The sequence below is a fragment of the Sipha flava genome, unplaced genomic scaffold (assembly GCF_003268045.1).
Source record: "Sipha flava isolate LNK unplaced genomic scaffold, YSA_version1 76_pilon_pilon, whole genome shotgun sequence".
Lineage (NCBI taxonomy): Eukaryota > Metazoa > Arthropoda > Insecta > Hemiptera > Aphididae > Sipha > Sipha flava.
Genome location: NW_020273616.1, coordinates 1,809,029 through 1,831,493, shown reverse-complemented (window position 1 = coordinate 1,831,493; position 22,465 = coordinate 1,809,029). Strand labels below are relative to the sequence as shown.

At 27.0% G+C, this 22,465-nt stretch overlaps 1 protein-coding gene across 1 annotated transcript in view; it reads left to right on the top strand.

The window, feature by feature from the left end:
• The window catches only part of LOC112692759 (zwei Ig domain protein zig-8-like), a 335,729-nt gene that overhangs the window by 278,393 nt on the left and 34,871 nt on the right, over nucleotides 1-22,465 (top strand). Inside the window, exon 4 of the mRNA XM_025567548.1 lies at nucleotides 14,137-14,264. Within this exon, the coding sequence (XP_025423333.1) occupies nucleotides 14,137-14,264 (128 nt within the window). The remainder of the gene's footprint in view (nucleotides 1-14,136; nucleotides 14,265-22,465) is intronic.

Genomic DNA, 22,465 nt, shown 5'->3' with positions numbered 1-22,465 from the left:
GAATTTTATATTGCCTAAGAAAAATACTTTAAAAATAATGTTATGGAATAAAAATACAATAAATCCAAAATTACTAAAATCTGTGCACAATATTATACTTTTTTTATACTTGCATTAATGGACATACCTGATGTATTTCAAAATCAAAATTATTACATACTCTTATTTATGAATTTAATTATTTATTTATTGACAAGAATTATTACATCGCAATCGATTTTGTCAAATTAATTTCACCAAATGATGTACTTATTTGATAAAATACATTTATGAGTATAATTAACGTCATCCTTCATCATTAATCCATCAAACATTGAACCGACCAACTAATTATTACACGTCACTTAATCCATAAACAATAGCTTTTTAAATCATTATTATTCGAAAGCAATGTTTCCAATGCTTGACATTAATAATATATTATAATATTACTACAATGTAAATATTAATGAATTTCTCAGAAATTTGAAATACTTTAAAATACAAAAGTCGGGAAGTTTCATGAAAAAAAAGTTTAACAATAGCAATAGCATTAAGAAATCGTGCTTAACAAATTAATCTTTAAAAAATCGACGATGTTAGATTCATTCCTTTGGAAATTCATCTCGATATTTAACATACACAAATCAAAATTATAAATAGTTTTCTTGATTCATTATTAAATTAACTATATATAAATCAATAACAATTATATTTTACGTAGTATTATGATAATTTTGGTCTAGTGAATGTTTTGTCTACTGTAGATAGTTTGTTATCACGAAATTATATATTTATTCTTTGAACGAAAATCGATTCCATTTCTACAAGTGGAAAAAATACATCGGCAAATGTTTTTCTTTTTTTTCATCACTAGCAACCTTTATAAACATCTATCTTGATTGCTGATACGTTTAAGAGAGAAGGTAAAATAATTTTCTTTAACTGAATAAACTCAACAACCATTAAGGTTGATTTACATACAGATAATGCAACCGGATGAAATATATGGCCAATCGTTTCCCAAACAGTAATAGAAAATGATCAAATTATTTTTAAGTAATTACCTCTTCGGTTCATTGCGGAGTATAATTTGGGGTGTAAAATTGAGCAATCTCAAATTAAATGAGAAAATTATAAACTATTGTACCGTCTAAATAAAACGTTTTGAAATAACTACCAAATTAATGTTAATCCTCCTAAATATTTCTGATAAGAGGTACCGTAATCAATATTTCTTGGAACAGTGATTTCTAATAGAAATACAGCGTTGAAATATTAAGAATTTCACAAATAATACGTATTAAACATATTTCATTATTTTAGGTTCTGAGTGAAACAAGAAAATCATGTATACTGCCATTATCATATCTACAAAGAATTTCTGATAAAAAATATTGCTTAGTTATTAATTTGAAAAAGATAATTTTACGAATTTCCCAAAAGTTTTATAAATAATAGCAAAAAGCTAACCAAAAAATCATGATTATATGATGAAATGTACAGTATACCAAAAATTAATAAAATGGAAAGTTTGTTTTCTTCGTAACTAATAAATAATAATAATAGAGATATGAAATTTTCTTTGAATACTTAAATCATCGTTTTTTATAGATGATACGATTCATGAAATATTTTTTTTAACTATTTAAAAAAAACTTAAATTGTTATGCTTTTCTTATTTTTTTCTAAGAAGATATCAATAAATAATTTTGTTTAAATAAAAAGCCTTGAAATAGAATTCTAATTTTCTTAGATATAATGTTACTAATAAAAGACAAAACATTAAAAATTACGAAAATCATCTAAATTCAAAGTTCATACAATTTTCAATTCTTATACTGAAAGTTTGAATAACAAATACAAGATTTTTCATATAATTTTCTTAGCCATAAAAAGAAAATTACTTGAAAATGGTGGCAATCATTATTCAAAAGTGTCACAAAATTAAATATTGATGAAATCGAATATTTGAAGGAATTTTTATTCAATACATTCTTTATTTATTTTAAGATATTTAAGGGTTTCGATTGGTTTTAGTGAAGTTTGTACTCTTTATAGCAGTAGTTTCCAACTGGTGGTCCACGGACACACTCAAGTGGTCCGCAAATGAAAACTTTTAAATTTAAAAAAATGAGTGAAATTATATTTTATATTTCTTGTTATTTACGGCTTAGCGCCTAACAGCCAGATAATACTCTATACTATATGACCGATGTCAATATATGTACAGATGTAACATTCGGTCATGTTTGTGTAGATGAATTATGATAAATAATTATCTGCCTTTTTCCACTATACTACTATACTTCAGTAACTATTACTATAGGTATTATGTCTCATAATCTGGAGGTAATATGTTATGTACAGGTGCGTAGCCAGGGGGGTGTAAAAGGTGTAGTAACACCTCCCCCCCCCTTCAGTCGTGGTATACTTAACATGTTTTATCAAGATAAAGATGCATCATAAGCCGTGATTTACACTTATTTATCAAAATTAAATATATATTACAATAACAATAATATTAAGCACTAAAGCCGAGACCCGGCATTAATTAGTAATTACTATGCTTTGGGACTTATAGCTTTAAAACATACACAAATATGCTTCTAAAATCATTAAAATATGCATTAAAAAAAAAAAAAATTACCACATAGAACACAAAATAAAACGTGTCCATCGGATGTAAATGTATCTTTAAACTCCGAAACAAAACTTTTGTGGTCATAGACTGTACTTTCGGCATTATACAATAATAAATATTTCCTACTGATCATCGACTTTTAAAAATATTGATTACTTTACCACTTTACCAGTAACTATTACAAGCAGTGAAAGATCTTTTTCCTTTTTACGACGCTTAAAAAACATATTTGAGGAACACAACTGGTGAAAATCGGTTGAACGGCTTAGCAGTTATGAATATTCATCGAGATTTAGTCGTAACCACTGACGAAATAATAGATACTTTAGCTTTAAAAAGTAGATGCATTAAATTAATTTAACTAAAAATATTTTTTTTTTTTTTTGTATTTATTATATATTATAATATATATGTGAAATTTTTAAATATACGTAAAGTAATCAATTTCATGGGTATAGTTTTGTCCACGGTTAAAGTGATACTCTTTTACTCCTTAACTGTAATTTTGTCAATTAATTTTGAATAACACCTCTCCCCATTAGAAATTTCTAGCTACGCGCCTGATTATGTACTTGTATGTAGTTTAGTATCACATGGGTATATTACCTTCTCTTTTCGTATTTTATCTTCATCAATTTTATTAATATATATTATAAATATTTTACTCATATCATATCTATTTGTCATATCGTAAGTTAGTACACTACGCGACTTTATAAAGAAAATATTTTCTTGTGCGTTGTTTAATTAATTTACATTCATTCGTTTGTGTAATTTTACTTCATCAATACTTCGAAATCGGTATCGTCGATTGCGAAATACTTGATTCAAATAATTGTAATGTGATGGGATAAAGGACACGAGATCCCATGTGGAATAACAAAAAATTGGCCAAATCGTCGACACTGAGGGATCTTATTACGGAGACATTTTCTTGAAATGTATTTATGAATGCCATTAATGAAACTACGGATTCCTGATTCATTGGTTTGAACTCGATAAGTTTATCTAGGTGAGCTGAAGTCAACATGCGTTTGCTATCGAAGCGATTCAATAAATCTTCCCACGCGATTTTATAACTATCCGCCGACAATGGTATGGTATAAGACCTAATGCAGAACCCGAAAGACACGATAACAAATAGTGAAAACGCTTCGCGTCACCAATAGTTGGGTTGTCATGAACGAGTGACACGCAAGTGTCGAGAAATGATCGCCAGTGCAGTATGGAACCGTTGAATCTCGGTAATTGAATTTTCGATAATGACACGAAATTTTTAGCAATGGTAATAGTGGACGACGTAGTTGCTTTGTCATTAGGAGCACACTCAGACGCTATGAGCTCGATTTCATAACACATGGTCTCCATTGATGTAACAATAGGATCGTCAACAGTTTCAAGTTCAACCAAACGATCGAGTGCGAGTGACGTAGAGGGCTGTTGACAGACGCAATGCCGGCCGAATATATTTAGGCTATGTGTGTATCGCGACGGACACCTAAAAAAACCACACCGATAGCCATCAAAAAACGCACTATACTCGAAGACAGATGATGACGCTGGTAATCGTCGACCATTTCCCGTGAAAAACCGGTTGGTGAAGGAGCGGCGCGCTATCTCGACAGAATTGTTACTGCATTTACGGGCATGCACTAGTTGGTTTGCGCGGACGCGCAAAGGCTTTATTTTAGCAGTTTAATCTGTTCCCAACAACTCCAGTGCGTGATTTGTACAACAGTTCTCAGTAATAATGCGCCAAAACCTGCAAAATTGGAACGATATTTGAAGACTGTCCATCCAAATTTTTGTTTTGTTCTCGAAAATTCTTTAAAGGTAAGAAGGAAAACTTAAAAAAAAATAAAACTTGGGACCAGTGGTACGATATTTGAAACCTCTAAAAACGTTATTCATGCCTCATATGAGATCTCCCTATTAATTGAAAAATCTAAAAATTATTATTTGATTGCAATCGTGCTCAATCGGGTTCCAGTTGATTAGGAGACTATAAACGCGGTCGGTGGCATCCTTTATAGTGAACCGCCGTCGCCGGATCAGCGTCATGTTGCACAATGTTGTCAATAGCTAATTTTTGTTCGATTTTTAAATGGAAATAATACAATCAATGAAGAATTATGACTATCACAAGTACATAAAATCACAAGTGTATCAAGTTGAATCACAAGTGTATAAGAAACTTTGTGGTTGGCGTTACGAAAAAAATTCTTGATTATTTTGAAAAACATAAACTTATGAGGGAAAATTTTGCTGAAATTTGTACTGACGGCGCTCCTGCTATGTTCGGGTCACGTTCAGGTTTAGCTACATTGGTAAAACGAAAAAATCCAACCATATTAACAACGCATTATATTATACATCGTCAAGCGTTGGTGTCCAAAACATTACCAAAAGATATAGCTTTTGCATTGAAAATATCCATAAATTTAGTCAACGCTGTTAAAAATAATGCACTCAATACACGTGTTTTTCAAAAATTATGTGAAACATTACTATTTCATACTTAAACAAGATGGCATTCGAAAGGAAATATGTTGGCACGTTTGTTTGATCTTCGGGAGGAGTTGAAGGTTTTTTTTAAACGATAAAGGTATAAACTATTTACATGAGTAACTTTTTGTGAGCCAAAAATTTAAAAGGAAATTGCATATCTTGTGGATGTATTTGCTCATTTAAATCACCTAAATTTGCAAGTGCAAGATTCTGGTAATATTAAACTTAAAGGTTCCGCAAATATTTTCGTATTTGAAAATAATGTTCGTGCTTTTGCCTGCAAGATAAATCCTAGAATTGACAAAACTCAGGTGAAAAATTATTATATATTTCCTACACTGCAAACTCTTATTGAAGACAACCACTACAAATTTTTTACAGAAGATATTCAAAATCATATATTAAAAGAATTACGACTCCCTAAAGAGGAATTTACCAGATACTTTCCAGAATATGGTGTAGTAGACATTAATGTTAAAAAGTTAATTCGTAATTCAATCACTGTCAAAGTCAACAATGTTCAAGAAGAAATGCAAGAAAAATTAATAGAACTTCAGAACGACAGCAACTTGAAGCGTTCGTTTGAATATAATACAAACTTAGAAGAGTTTTGGTATAAAAAGACCATTCGATATTCAAACATTCAGCAAACAGCATTATGTTTTCTATGGTATTTTCAAGCACATATTTATGGGAGCAAGGGTTTCTTCACTACTACTTATAAAAAATAAATATCGAAATCGTCTGAATCCAAGTGATGATTAGTGACGGCACTAAGCAACAGCATCGCTCCAAGAATTCCACAACTGATGAAAGAAGCACCCCCTAATAAGTCACATTAGTTATGTAGTCAATAATATAAATTTGTTATAATATTTTCTCATTGAATAAATTAATTAATGTAAGTTCGTAAAATGTAACATTTGAATTTGTATAACCTTTTTTTTATAAAATTACATTTTTAAATAAATAAGTTAAAATTGTTCTACATCATAAACTGTATATCTGATTTTATTTTGTACCTAGAAATTAATAACTATAAAAGTATGAAAAAATAAGCGATATACAGCCACCACTTCTCTCCCTCTTAGGAATTGAAATTAGGTCGTAGGCTATGACGGCGAAAAATTTATAAAATGTTCCATGTCTAGTGTTGAGTTTGGAACCACTGCTTTATAGGCATTTACATTTTTCGATTTTTCCAAATTTTAGAAGCCTTTTATAATTTTTGTTTGTTAGAACATTAAAAGTTGAAACTATCTTATTAATAAATTTGGTTCTTTTACTATATCAATCATCTGTAGAAATATAAATCGATCCATTCGATATTTTTTATTCAGAATCGTTTTTCTATGATCAATGTTACATTCGTTTCAAGTCTAAAAAAAACAATCCAGCAATATTAATCACTCGTTCCTGTATTTTACCCGATCTAGGAGTTTCGTTATTTCTTTATTATTGTTATTATTATGTTCATATTACATATTGTAAAATATGAATGTATTTAATATTTTTTACTTTATAATTACAATAACGTAAAACATCGTTTTTGTAGACTTGATACATTAAATACTATTGTAGAATTCGTTTGTATAAATACAAGGTGGCTTAGAAGGTTTTCTCAGTGGAAATATTTTCATAAATATTAATTTATTTTCAACATTTTTTTTATATAAGTGTAATTGTATAGAAGAAGGCAATATAAAAGTATGATATCAAATTCTAATTGTCATCCCTTATTCAGCTTGAAAAAATAACTTAATCATTTTCCATTTCTATAAAATTTCAAAATTGCCATTTTATAAAAGAACTTTTGAAAAATATTTTCAAGTGTTACAATTAAAAATTCAATAATTCGTTCCATAATTTAAGCTAATACAAATTTTTAAAAGAAGGAAAACCTATACGATAATAAAGATAATATAATATTTTTAAAAACAAAAGCTTTATCAGGTATGTTGACATAAATTCGTCAATGTAACAATAAGATACTGCTGAAGCCACAAAAGTGTAAGCAAACATACAATGTGACCAGGAAGTGATAAAAATCGCATAATTTATATTTGTTAGTAATTTCTATGAGAACCGAATTCTCTCCCTCTCTCTTTCCCACTTTATTCTTACATATATATACATATTTTATCTCATTGGTTACAAGATCGATAATGATGTAAATCGTCAATTCTCATAGCGCCAATGTCATTTTAATAGCAAACAATAGAGCCACGGATCGCAAACCATGTATGAATAATGAATGGTGATTTTGGCGGAAAAGTTTTCACAAAAAGTGTGAGTGATAGGATAGAAGTGAGAAGTTTTTACCGACGATGAATCGACACTGTAATGACGGTCTCCTGGCAGTAGATATGGCATGGTTGACGAAGGTGAATGTCATTTGCATATATATACATATTTTGTCGAGATGGCTGCGGTGTTTTATCGCATTCGTTCATATTATACACCTCGAATAGTCACAGCCAATGGTTAAACTGGAAGGTTTATGGTGCGACGTGTCCATAAACAGTTTTCAATTATTGCATGTTGAATATATACCAACTTCTTTTGCTACATACACCTCAGCCGTCGAATATTGGAGTGGATATGTATATTTATGAGCATACGAATAGTACATATATGTGTTTACCATACATCAAAATAAAACCATTCAAATGAAAATTATTTTAATTTGCGCACCCGTTGAATGATGATGCATAAAATATATCTTGATTGCCTTAGTATACATTTGTAAAAATAAAATATACAATCCCGATTAAACTGTTTTACCTATAGGTATAAATTAATGCAAACATTAGCATAGATACCGATAAATCATTAAGGATTCCACAGTTACGTTTATTTTTAAATAATACCAAATAACAGGAATACTTAACTTAATCAGTATGTTAATTATTTTTAGTAACAAACACACATTGAATGAACATACACTTAAGATCATAATATACGATTATAATCAACGATCCTCGTAGCGGGAGAAAAAATTAATCATCATCTCTAGGGCTCTTGACTTATTTACCACCGTGCATATTTATATGAAAATGTTTTAATGAAGTATTCTTTTGTGAATATTATCTTTAAAATGCTTTATCAAATCATTAAAATTTATCCAATCATTTCGTTTCTTATAATCATGAAATTCATTTTACTAAAATTGAATTTTACCAAAAATATATTTCTTATTGGTTAAGTATTGTTCGTATTGTTTCGGTGATAAAATATATTAAAAGTATGGATCAGTACAAGTATGTATTGTATAGAAGTCTATCATGAGTCCAACAGTTTCAACACTAGTTAATATTAGAATTAAAATTATAATTTAGTATTAAAAACGTTTAAGATTAACTTGAATTATAAATACTCATGTTACAAAAATATCAGCTCTGATTCTTTATCAAATGGATAATTATTCTAAAATGGTGTTGCCGAATTCGATGAACTTAAAAATATGACACTAAGTGACATTAGGTTTTATAAATAGATTAACTACAGAATACGCCACATAAAAGATAAAAATTATATTAAAAAAACAAAAGAGAAAAAATACCTCTTTGTGTACCATAGACTTCAAATTCTCTATGAGTCAACAAAAGTTTCTTTTTTACAATTTATCACAAGTACTCTGTTCAAAAATAACAAAACTATGGAAACGGTAAATTACATTTTATCATTTACAGATATAAAAAACCTCGGAAAAAAAATCTTTCTTACAGAAGAAAAAGACACTAAACAACGGAGTCGGTAGCGATAAATAGAAACCGAACAAGTAAAAATATGGATAAAAAGAATAAGGGAAAATGAGATATAATAGAAGAAAATAGGTGTAATTTTGGAAAAGAGCAAGTTTTGAAACGCACTTTTTCTCATACCCATTATTTCCGGATATATAGTAGAAAATATGATAACGATGGTTTGTGTTAAAGATGAAGGAATTCAGGTCACATACTGTTCACAGTATTAGAAGAAAAGAAGCAAGTTATGTTGACCAACTAGGGCTAGAGTAGAACGCTATGTATATTTTTGATATCCTTATACAAAATGTCAGTTAACATTTTTTGAAATTGACGCTTAAGCTTGATAGCAAAATGGATTAAAAGTATTACAAAAACAATAACAAATCATGAAAAAGTGAAATTTAATCCTTTCAAGCCCGAATTTATAATTTTTGAATAAACTTTTTTTTTTTTGCTTGAACCTCACTTCTAATATTAATAATTTGAAACAAATTCGAAGAAGTATTAGGTTATATATTGATAAAAAATTATGAATTGAAATTCTTAAAAATTTAAACTCTTCAAATATATTATTTTTTTCTTATTAACAGTTAAATTAAAGAAAAAAAATATTTCTTTAAAATAATAAAAACAGTTAATCCATTTATAAAAAAATTAATAAAGTAACAGCAATGCAATATATTTATGTAATTTTAAGAGGATATTACAATATTCCAAATAATACTTGATATTGTATTCATTAGTTCTAACGATTTTTGTACAGTTTATTAATAATATAGGTTAAATAGTTAATTTATAGTATAATTTTAAGTTGTAAAAATGTAAAACCTTTAAATAAAATTTTATTATATATATTTCCTGAACTCTTAAACCAACAATGATAACAAGAAATGAACTGAAAAATATATGTTACCATCGTAAATATAATAATAGTTAAAAACAATAAATAATAACGTGATAAATTAATGAAATGTATTTGATAGCATAGTAAAAATCTAACACAGGAGTATTCAAAAACTATCATATATCCACGATATAAAGTACATTTTTTATGCGAAATTAATTTTTTAACGCTGAAAATTTCATGATATTGTCATGACATTTTTAAAATATATTAACGATTTTCCCCATCGTCGTCAAACACGTGCTAACCAAATTGTTTCAAGCTAAACGATTTTTGTGTGTATATGTGTGTATGTTTGCTGTTTCAGTCATGTCCAGTCACAAAATTTATGGCACAGTTTTTATGAAAACCGCGGACAACTGTACCGGATAGGGTCGAGTAGACGAACGGAGAGAGCTATACAATAGTTGATTGTTAACGTGGTGGTAATTTAATTTCAGAATTATGTGAGAGAACGATGTGAAAGGTTCCAAAAAAAAACCTAGTTATTTTTTTTTTGAATTAAGATGTAGTTAGGGACGAAAGATATTATTCAAACAACACGGGTGCATCCCCACACGCGCTCGTGTGTGTATATGCTAAAGAGTAAATGTACACGCGTATGTGACGTAGACAACCTCCACACACATAGTCTACACCAGGGTGGGATGAACAAACCCCTTATGGCCAAGGGGAGACGTCACGCAGATGGCTCTTGAGTGCTCGTAATGACTGTCAGCCTACCCTGTGACAAATGATATCACCGCCAATCATCCCTTACGAAGACTACACGTCATATTATTATTATCTTGACTTGTGCCACTTCGCCGTCGTCGCCGTCGTCATCTCTTCGAGCGAGGATTATCAGCAACGTTTTCGAGAAAAAAAACTCACGAACACGACCGGTGTATCGACTAGACGATGTATCGACAAGACCGGCATATTAAACGAGGGTAAAACGAAATAAAAAAATAACAGTAATAACACAAAATGTCCGTATATCACCTTACTAGATTTTTTTCATATCTGCGATGCGAATATTTGCAGAAAATGAAAAGTACAAACAATGGTGACTATTTAAAAATTACATATTTACTCCTAGTTTTCAGATACGAATAAATCAATCGTTGTACCCGAAATTTCCTCCGACATTACAAAATTGCGTTACTTGATTTTATAATGTGCTATATTATTTTAAATTGCACAGTAAGCATAAAAATAAACAAAATATGATATTTTTCCGGAAATAATCTCGCAATTTAAATACAATCAACTATTGATTTTGTTTTTAACATTTTAACATCCAATAATATAAAACTGCTATTATATTACTTTCACCATCATAAATATTTTTTTTTTTTGCAATTTATGCTTAATAATTTATATATAACAATAAATAAATATGATGAGTGCCATGAAAACACTCGAAGAGAGAAAATATATAATGATATTATCCTATAAACAAATTTAAAAACGAAATGGTATAAATCAAAAATATAAAGTTCTGTCAACACAAAATTTCTCACTAAAATATTAACCAGGGCCAAACTTATTAAATAAAAAGTAATAAATTTACTACAGAGTTAGTTATTTACTTATATTTTATAAAAATTTAATTAAAATTATTAGATATGGTTAAAACTCAAGGAATTTATATAAATCATTATCATAAATGTTATATAATACGGTTTTTTTTTATTAGTAAAATCAGTCCTAGGTGTTTATAAAGTTACTAAATTAAAAAAATAAATTGTATTATTAAGAATTACACAAAAAATAATAAATTACAGTACTATTATTCGCTTTAGTTGATAATACATTTTTCTATTATCCCCTTTCTTCAATATAATTTGCACCATAAATCTAAAACATCTAAAACATACACACTTATACGAAATTACTAGATTATTGGTCTCTTTGTTGTGTAACTTAAGCTATAATGTTTGATTATTAAATTTTTAATGTAGTAATAATTTGAATCTAATTCATTATAATGATTTCTTTACCTGTTAAATTATGTTTTTAATATTGTTAAATGTAAAATAATTTACGTATAAAATATATTGAATACATATAAAACAGCGGTAAATTGAATAATATAAAACTAAATATACATTTCAATAATATGAGTATTCAATAGAATCATATGTATTTAGTATAAATATTTTTTATCGAGGATTAAAATCTATAATAGGTGTTTATTAACTGAGAAACTTCAAAGTAGTATTAAATATATTTCGCTCTCTTAATATTGATCATATGTATTTTATTATTCACTTATTATTTATAATACAGTTTTAATTAAATGTATTGGATAAACGTTTTAAAATGGTCAACAAGCAATTCCAATCATATTAATCGAATTTCCCTAAAATAAATGATAACTCATTGATACTGACATCTGCTTCTTAAATTATAAATAATAATAATAATAATAATAAGATTTATTGGCCATAATATTTAATTACAATATAGTTACAATAATAGAAAAAAAAACGTATTTAATGGCCCAACTCACCACTGAGATAAGATCTCTTATTGGTGAAATTGGAGTATTAATGAAAAACCTGAGTAATTAAATAAGTATAAATTGAAAAAAAAAAATTAAAAAATGTTAAAATACATTAACACACATTATTATGTGTAATACAATTTAACATATTAAATATATTAATCATTTTACCAAGAAAAACTGCAACAAAATAATTGAATGTATAAATAAATAAATGTGTAGCCTGAAATATAATTATATTTGTAATGTACGACCAGTTTAGACTTAAAAATTCATCATCAGGTATACACAAATTCAATAAAATTGTGACTTATATAATAATTTTTCCAAAATATAATTTATTTATATATTTATATATGTATATATAAGCTATTTATTTATACATTAATTTACGAGTATTAACCACTTACTCGTTTTATTTTATTATTTTAATAATAATAAAATAAGTTAAGGCAGTTATTAATTGCTTAAAAATACTATTTTATAATATTTTAATTTATGAAATATGAAATGAACATTGTATTTACAATAAAAAAAATAATGTTGACAGATGTAATATTTGTTAGTTAAAATTAAATGATTTTTTTTTCATTTATAATAATTTATATCGATGTGACAAAAATTGTGATCAACAATATTATTTTATCATTCGTTATTGAATTTCGTGCCGTTCATAAATTTAGGTCATACTATACGAGACATAATTATTTTTATCATTGTTGTTATTTCCAGCATTCATATCAGTTTTTAAATCATAATTTATAAATAAAAACATACAAAGTTCTACAACGCATTATACTTGTATAATATATGTACAAGTATATTCATCAAATACGTATAGATTTACTATAATATTTAATAGTTATTTAATAACATTGTACATGGAAAAAAAAAATGGGAGCAATACATCGATCAGGTGAGATTTAGGAAAGATCAGGAGTGACTAATTTAGATAAGCACCAATTATTGAGTGAAAAAGGACTGGTAAATCTATGCTATATATGCTATATGCTCTATATCTTAAAATAGCATAGGTTACTGATAGACATAAATTGAATGAACGTTTACTAATATTATTATTACATTACAGATATAGTGTGGCGACTAAAATATTAAAATATTATATTAATATTAATATTACGAAATATATTCGATATTTTTTAGATGCATTAAAATTCATATCAACAACTTTGTTCATATATATTAAATATATTTGTTCACATTTTACTGAAAAACCTAGAAATTTTGAATGCTTATAATAGAATAAAAAAATTGAATACCGTATTGAAATTATATTATCAATATAAAATTGTAGTTTTGGCATTCAATAAAATTTCAATTTTCTACAATAATTATTTTTTGGTTGGCGACGAATAGATGAATTCGACTTTGTCAAAAATCTATTATTCCGTAAATTTTACACTTATGTCTATTTTTCAAAACTATTTGTAAAAAAACGTTGAGAAATTTAAAGCATTTTATCATAAAAGTGTCAACAAAACAACATTTTCTATCAGAAATAATTTCTTTTTCTGATAATCAAAATAAGCATTTTGGTTAAAATTGTGTTTGACAAATACAAAAAATAAAAAATTCAAATTAAAAACATAAACGCGCCATGATACAATTTAAATATATTCCTTGCTATACTCAGATTCTTAAAATAAATATTATTTTAAATAAAATTGAATTATGATTTTGTAAGAAAAATACTGAGAAATGTGATTTGATACAATAATCGAAAAAACTGCATATTTATCATTTATTAAAAAAATTTATTTGATAATATTATTATTAAATATATTCTATATTATATTAAAGTATAATTTACATAACTTAAAATAGCAAAATATACTTTCAGAACCCATAACAACAATCATTGGAGGTCCAGACATGTTCATCAATAAGGGCAGTACTATGAACTTAACTTGCATCATAAAACACAGTCCTGAACCACCACCACTGATTTACTGGACACATGACTCCAAAGTAAGTTTTGTATTATTTTGAAGTTTTATACGGTTGTTTAATATCATAATTAAATACAAATTTTTGAATGAATACCAATAAATTATTATAACATATTTGATTCACTTGATGATACAGTACCTATTTCAATTGTCTACAAATTTGTATTAGAGGCATAATCCACTTATTATCGTGTAATACTTAAAACGCTTACTTAACCTAAACATTTCTTAAAAATGTTACTGAATATATATATTATAATTATAATATATATATTGATGAATTTTAATTTATGAAAATTATCTTTAAAAAATAAATTCTTGTCATGTTTTAGATTAGAATTTCTTACATTTATAATACTTGTATCTTTTGTAATAGTAATTTAACCAAGAACCCAATGAGAAATTTATGTTAATTTAATTTATTTTATTCCGTTACCAATTAAAGTTAGTAACTTTAGTAACTGGATCATAATAGATCATACCAATTTTAGGTTTAAACGTAACTACTTAAAAATGCATGCAGTAATTTATGATCAATATAATAGTATCAAACGTATAAAGCTTATAGTCCACGTTATATTTACAGTTATTAAATCATTGCAATAACTATTTTCATCGAAAAATCTATTACTATAGAATTTAACTAGATTTAACTTGAATGTACTCTTATAAGAAGTTAGAAAGGAATATGAAATTTTTATTAATTACTATAACATTTTTGTTCTAAATCTTCAGTGATACAAAAATATTTAAAAACATTTTTTTGAAAACAATATTAATTTTTTACTGTGTCATCGTGACGTAGTATGTATTTCATATTTAATTGGTTGTAACATTTCAAATTATCGTTTATCAATATACATAAAAAATAAATATGATGAATATGTAAATAAAATGTATATACTCAAAAAAATAAATTGCCAAGTATATAGAATACTGGTTAAACTCACTTTTAAAGCTGTATAAAAATATATTTTGTTTTCCATTATTATTTTATAAGTGAACGAATAAAGAAGACACGTTTTAGATAATTGATTTAGTCGCTGCAATTCCATTTACTCAGTAAATTATAATTTGTTATATGAAAAATGTTTTATAAATTTCAAAACTACGTACTAATGTAATATGAAACAATAAATTATTACTGCATTATTCATAATCGTCTCAAGTTTAGTATTAAAAGACATAATATTTTTCATTTTTTTTTTTTAATGAAAATCCACGTTTTCACAAATGTTTTATCATTTAATATATGTATTTATAAAGATAGTTATGAAATTACTTCTAGAAACATTTAAATCAACGTAAATACAAGTAGTACAAAACATTTTTTTTTTTTACAAAAAATAAAGAAATTTCCTATGATAAATGTATTCATTAAATTATTTATTAACAAATTTCACCAAGTCAATTATGGTAAAACTTCTTTTTATTCCATATAATTAATTATCCAATAATTAATAAATTATAAATTAAATCTTATCATGAATAATATAAATATAACATAGTATTGTATTATAATACAACAATTAAGTGTAATCGAAAATCACTTAATGTTAGATCAATGCAATTTTTTTTTATTGCGATGTGGATATAATCTTAAATAAAAAATAAATCACCAAAGCATTACGATGACCTATTTAATTTGAAGTGTTTTTCACAACCACACGATGCGTCAACAACAAAGGATTATCAATATCGCATCTTAGTCCTGAGGGAGCAGTAACTGACTAGTTTCACTACACCAACATGTAATCTCAGAACCGAACTGATGAATAAACTAAGTATAAAGTTTCCATGGTTACAGTACATTTATTTCGAATAACCGAAATAATTAATATTATGTCTGTATACTGCACGTATACAATATTTTGTTTAGTATTTTTATATACATAATATTATATAAAATATATATTATATATATATATATATATATATATATATATATTATATTTTATATTATTATATTATCATGATATTATGCGTCCATGCGTCTTGACTTTCGTTAATACACGTTTACCTTTATAGATTTTGATCATAGATGAATACGAAAATGTGGACATATAATATGCCAGGCTGGCTCATTTAATATTCTGGTAAACAGTTTGCACCAATATTTAGCATATAATTAACATGAATTCGTATGACTATTATCACAATTCGCAAGACATCAGTTCAATAGTAATAAAAAAAAAAACAAGAAATTGGCGTAACGTTGCACTTGCTCAAATCAATGTAAATTTTGAGATTTCTTTAATGTTTTTCAGTCAAATATTTAGCAAGAAATTAGGGTAAACTTTATGACCATAATTCGAATTTATATTTTTATTTTATGTAGAGTGAAAACCCGTTTTTCTCTTTTGCCCGTTACTTAGAAGTTTAATAATTAGTTAACTGTAGAAAACAAATCTTAAGAAATAAATTTCTAAAATTATAATGAATAATTGTATTGATTGATATAACTGAACTTTAATTATAATAGGTATTTAGTAAATAGTATAGCAATAGTATAGTATATTACTCTTTTAATTTACAATGTAATTAAATTCATATTATATTTAATATTAAGATAAATAATACTGATACAACTATTAAAATATATTTATTAATTAATAAATAATAAACAACACACATAATGATATGGACTAAATTTTGCGTGTGATTGAAAATTATAAGAATAACAAACAAATTGAAGAAACTCGAGAAAATTCATACATAACCGATGCAGTCAACAACATAATAAAACATTGTTTTTATGTTGTTTTTCTTATATCTAGAATCTGAATAGTGGCCACATTTTAATATCAATACTACCCAGTGTCGGACGCAGAAAAAAATTTCGAGGGGTTTAGAAAAAATAAGAATAATTACCGTCAGGCCCGTATTTAAAAATTTGGCACCCCCGGGCATATAATTTATGCCCATCTCAAAAAAAAAAAAAAAAAAAAAAAAAATAAAAAATAATAAATTATAATAATATAACACTTATTATTTCCTCCATAATCGAGATTTTTTAATATTAAAATCTAACTTATAAATGAAAATTGTTTAAAAATTTTTTTAATTAACAAATTAAACAAATTATAACATAGTAAAACATACTATTTTCTTTATTTTATTGTTTTATTAATTTTTTTTTTTTCATCAGATACATCATTTTTAAAATTAATTTTGCTAAAATATTTTGCAGCCCCTGAGATTTTACGCCCCTGGACATGTGCCTACCCATGCTCCTGTAAATACGGGCCTGATTACCGTTATTTTGAAATAATTGCCTATTGATTATAGATTGACTATTGTCGATCGTATCGAATGACCATACAACACAAAATTTAGAGAAACCGTCAATCATAATGTACTATTGTAAATAATATTATATCGATTATGTATATTTACTTATTTTTACTTACTGATAATAAGCGACTTACAAACACGCATTATTTTTACGAAGTATTGCTATCATGGAATTTCAACAATTTGAGTTTTAAGTACCAATACCTTTTACAACGTTTGGAAAATTACAAATTCACTTTTCTTAACAAAACATTTTTTTTTTTTGCATATTTTAATCATATTTTGAACAATTAATTTGTTAAGGTACATAAAGTAGGATAACTACGTTTGAAATGAATCATCCATTAATTTCGGGGAGGTTGAACCCCCAAAACCCCTCACTGCGTCCGCCACTGATACTACCTATCAAATTTATTTATTATATTTAACATTATTTTGTAGGGAAAAAAATACGAAATTTTTGTATTATTAAAGAATGAGATAATTAAGAAAAAAAAATTGATTGATTAAATAATTAAGTAACTAGTTAAGTTCAATATTTAAAATAAAAACTTTTTAACTGAACTTTAATTTTTAAAACATGCAATGCTCACCTTTGACTATCATTATAAATAATATTCTTTGATTAATTTATTATAATATAATTGGGTACATCCCTCTGATATTTATATAAAGTAATATGCTAAATCATTAACAATAATATAATTATAGTAATTTCGTAAAACCGAAATAGTTAATTTTTAAGTAATTAATATCGATAATTAATGTTTTAGAAACCACATCTTTGGAAAAAAAAGTTTAAAAAAATACTAGCCAGAAAATATATGAGAAAACTTGTACTTGAGGCCAGATAGGCGCGCCATGGTGCATCAATTAAAAATTAAAGTATTTTTACCCTTATAAATGTATGAATTTGGACGATGGTTGTACATATTCACACTGATTTCATGCGTGATATTGGCTTGAAAAAATATGATAAAAACTCAAAACCAACATTAAAATGGTCCAACACAACATTACACCTTCAATTTATATATATATATATAGCCGTTCAATTAGTTATCATGCAAATTGTGGTGACGGTCTTGCAAATTCATACTAATTAAACGCTAATATTGGTGAAAATTGTTAGCCAAAGTTTTAAATGACCGGGCAGACCCAATGCACGTAAAATGTATAGGTTAGGTTAACGAGGGATCTGTTCTGTCCTGGAGCCAAATTCGTAACATGTTGAATATGTTTTTTCCCGGGGTTTTTCGGTCAAAATCACAGCAAAGTAATTATAATTTCAGAGTAGTTTACAGTTATATCCCGTTAATTATATTATGCAGTGTAACAATAAACTAAAGATGAATCGGAATAATAAATTATTATAAAAAATTTTATAATAATTTATGTGTTACTTGGTAACGTATATTAGCTATCTGAACTCTCAGGTGACGAATTTTTGATAATTTTTAATTCTTATAAAAACAGTGCGGCGTTATCATATCTGTAATATAAAATTCTTGTCTATAATGAAATTTTTACTAGCAATTTTGACAGTATGTAATCAATGAACACATATTCGATAAACTAAAATACTGATATTATTTAAAAAAACTGTTGGCTGGTGCTCTTTGGTTTAATGCAAATAAAACTATCTACTATTATTTATTCAATTATTTAACTCGTAAATTACATTTTAACTATTCTAGAAGACAGAAAGCTGGTTTATCAGTGAATTTACATTTTCATTAATGAAAATATAACATAAGAATTCTTATGTTTGTCAAATATTCAATGACAATAGGGCCCATGGCCACAACTACAATATTTCTCCATTTCTCTCTGTCTATTGACATTTCTTCTGCGTTCTCCACCCTGATCATCCTAAGATATTTTTTTATATCGTCTGACAAAATTATCTGGACCGTCCTCTGGGTTATTTTGAGTTCAGTCGCTTGTTATATTCCCCAGTTATAACAGTATACCATGCATTTAGTAATAAGAGTACTAAAAAAGGTTACAGGTAAACCTCAAGTAGTTCTAAGCCATAAAAAAACAATTTTTTGACTCTAACCTGCATTCTAAAGTCAAAAAATTAAAAGTTAAAAGTTCATCTACAATGCAATGTTTTTAACTAAAAAGCAAATTTTTTGTTTTGCATTTCTATAATATGCACTTTACAGACGTGGACTTCCGTTTTTACCCTAGTTATTCAAAAATAATAATAATAATATTATTATTTAACTCAATATTCATACTATCCTGAAAAAACATCATCTAACATAGAATGTAATTTTATTACTTTTATAACCTCACGATTTTCGTAATTTACCTTTCTTACTTTTCTTAGTAGTTTCTCAAATATTAGATGATATATTTAAGAGATCGTACACATCGAGTCATAAATAATGGAAGTTTCTTAAATAAAAATCCAAACTCACTACTTTATGATGACAATGGACCTTAATATTCTTTTTTTTCGTGTTTATTTTTATTATCACTCTCCCGTATACTTTCCCGCGTTATTTAAGTTAAAAAAAAAAAAAAATCACTGAACCTAACTTTTCCTTGACATGTAACAAAAACCAAACCAAATCCTCGTAAATAAAAAAGAATTAATTTTTTTCACACCGTAATATTTATGTCGGTTGAATTGTTTTTCACATATTATTGTTTACGTAGTAATACGATTATAAAAACAAAAATACCCCACTCATTTTAGCTTGGACGCACACTGCAAAGAGGTTTTGTTTCGCAACCTTTCCGTGGATTTATTTTCATATTTTTTTTTAATTCTTTTTTTTTTTTTTTGTCCTTCGATTGCATTGTATTTCCTTTTCGCAGCGAGCCGGAAAATTAATTTAAAAATACATTAGACCCAATATAAGAAAAAAAAATCTATCATAAGTAATTTGGTGATATACTAATTAACAATTATTATACGTATTTGGCAAATGCAGTCAACTGATGTGGTATCAGTACACGAAAATACACAAACCTACTTAAATTATATACACACATAAGGTATAATATATTTATATCAAGCATTATCATCACTAGGGCTAGGATTTATATGCATTTGCAGGTTTGTTTTCTTCAATTCCAAATTGATTGGTTTTCAGTACGTCCACGATTTGGCTTATTGTCGATTAAACAGAACAATTTTTATTTTGAAATTTTATTTATTTTATTTAGGAATTTTCTATTAACGTTATTTAATTTCATACGCGTGGAACTGACGACGGTGCATATGGGTTTTTTCAATCGGCACGTATAACCTTAAGACCGGGCGCACATTGAGACGCAGGCGACGCAGTGTAGTTTTCTGTAATCTATTAGTGAGAACGTACTAGTGCATATTGGGAAGCAGGGCAGGGCAGAGCAGAGCAGGGCAACTTGTGCCTGTGTCGACCTGCGTCACGCAGTGTCCGCGACACAGATTACTGCGCATGTGACATACGCTTAACATAATTTCCACTTTTTTAAATTCAATTTAATATTTTATTTTTTATTTTAATTTTATTACGGAAGAGTTTGTGATTGAAGCCGTCTGACATTACATTGTCTTACATGTCAACTATATGAAGACAAAATTAAAAAATTACTTTTCCACATTTTTTTTTTACGTGTATTTAACGAAAATAATAAAAGTTCATTAAATTTATCCGCCAGAAACTGATTCAGAACTTAAAACCTATTAAATTTTCTGCTATAATTTTGCTCATGACTAAGCGAACGCTGACACAGAACTGTGTAGTAATATGCACTCATATAGCTCACACAGTATTTCCTGCGCTATGCTGCGTCATCTGCATCTCAATGTGCGCCCGGCCTAAACAATGTAAATTAAAAACATCAAGTATGAACATTCGGCTGTAAAACGGGCCTAAAGCTTTGAAGATATTTTTAGAAGCCTGGCTTGGCCCTAAAGAACGTTTTATCAATAAAATTGAATTATTGTACAAGATTTAACATTTTGAAAAAACACTGCCTGGACAGTAATAGATTTAAAAATTTAAAACCTCGGCCCGGGGTCCGTGTTTCATTTAAATAAAACCCGACTCGTCCTGGATTTAAACTTTAAGGGCCTGGCCAATGCCAGTGAGACAGTACAGAAGTATTTCATTTCATTAGTAGAACTTATAAACTATATTAGTATAAGCCAATATTTAATGTAATAATAAAAAGTTATAATAAATAATAATTTTAGAAATAATAAAAATTTGTTTTTGCATATTTTGGTGAATAAAATGTTTATTATACAATTTTTAATTGCATATAAATCCTAGCCCTAATCATCACATATAGCGTACAATTTACTAAAATGTGTAGTATTGGATTATATATATTTTTTTCTATCACTGGATCACACGTATTTATACCAAATATTTTATGAATACAAATAGTGAAAATATATCTTATCACCTGGCAGAATCACTAAGCCTCAAACAAGACAATATCGTCAAGCTCTGCCAATTCCTCACAAATACACACCTCATCAACCTCCTGTAACTAACCTGCACCAATCTGTTTGTTTATTTTATGTATTAAGTTAAAAAAAAAAAATTGTAACGTCCAATGGCCATAGAAGCCGCGGATATCTTATATAATAAAAAAAAAAAAAAAAACAACAAATAGTGAACAAATAAAAATTTCGGTTAGCCTTGTACTAAGTGAAAAAAAAATAATGAGATGTACTATTGACTAACTGTATTAGAGTATAATATATATGTACGTGATGCACCTAAAACTAAAGTGAGTGAAAAATACACTATAATAAAATATGTAAACAATATTCTATAGAACATATTTTTTTTTATCATAGCAAATAATAAGTCATCGAGCTAAATGTCTGTATATCTGAATGTCTCCCTCGAGAGACTTGATTATAAAAACTACCTACTCGTTAAACATGAAAATTATATCAAATAAAAATAA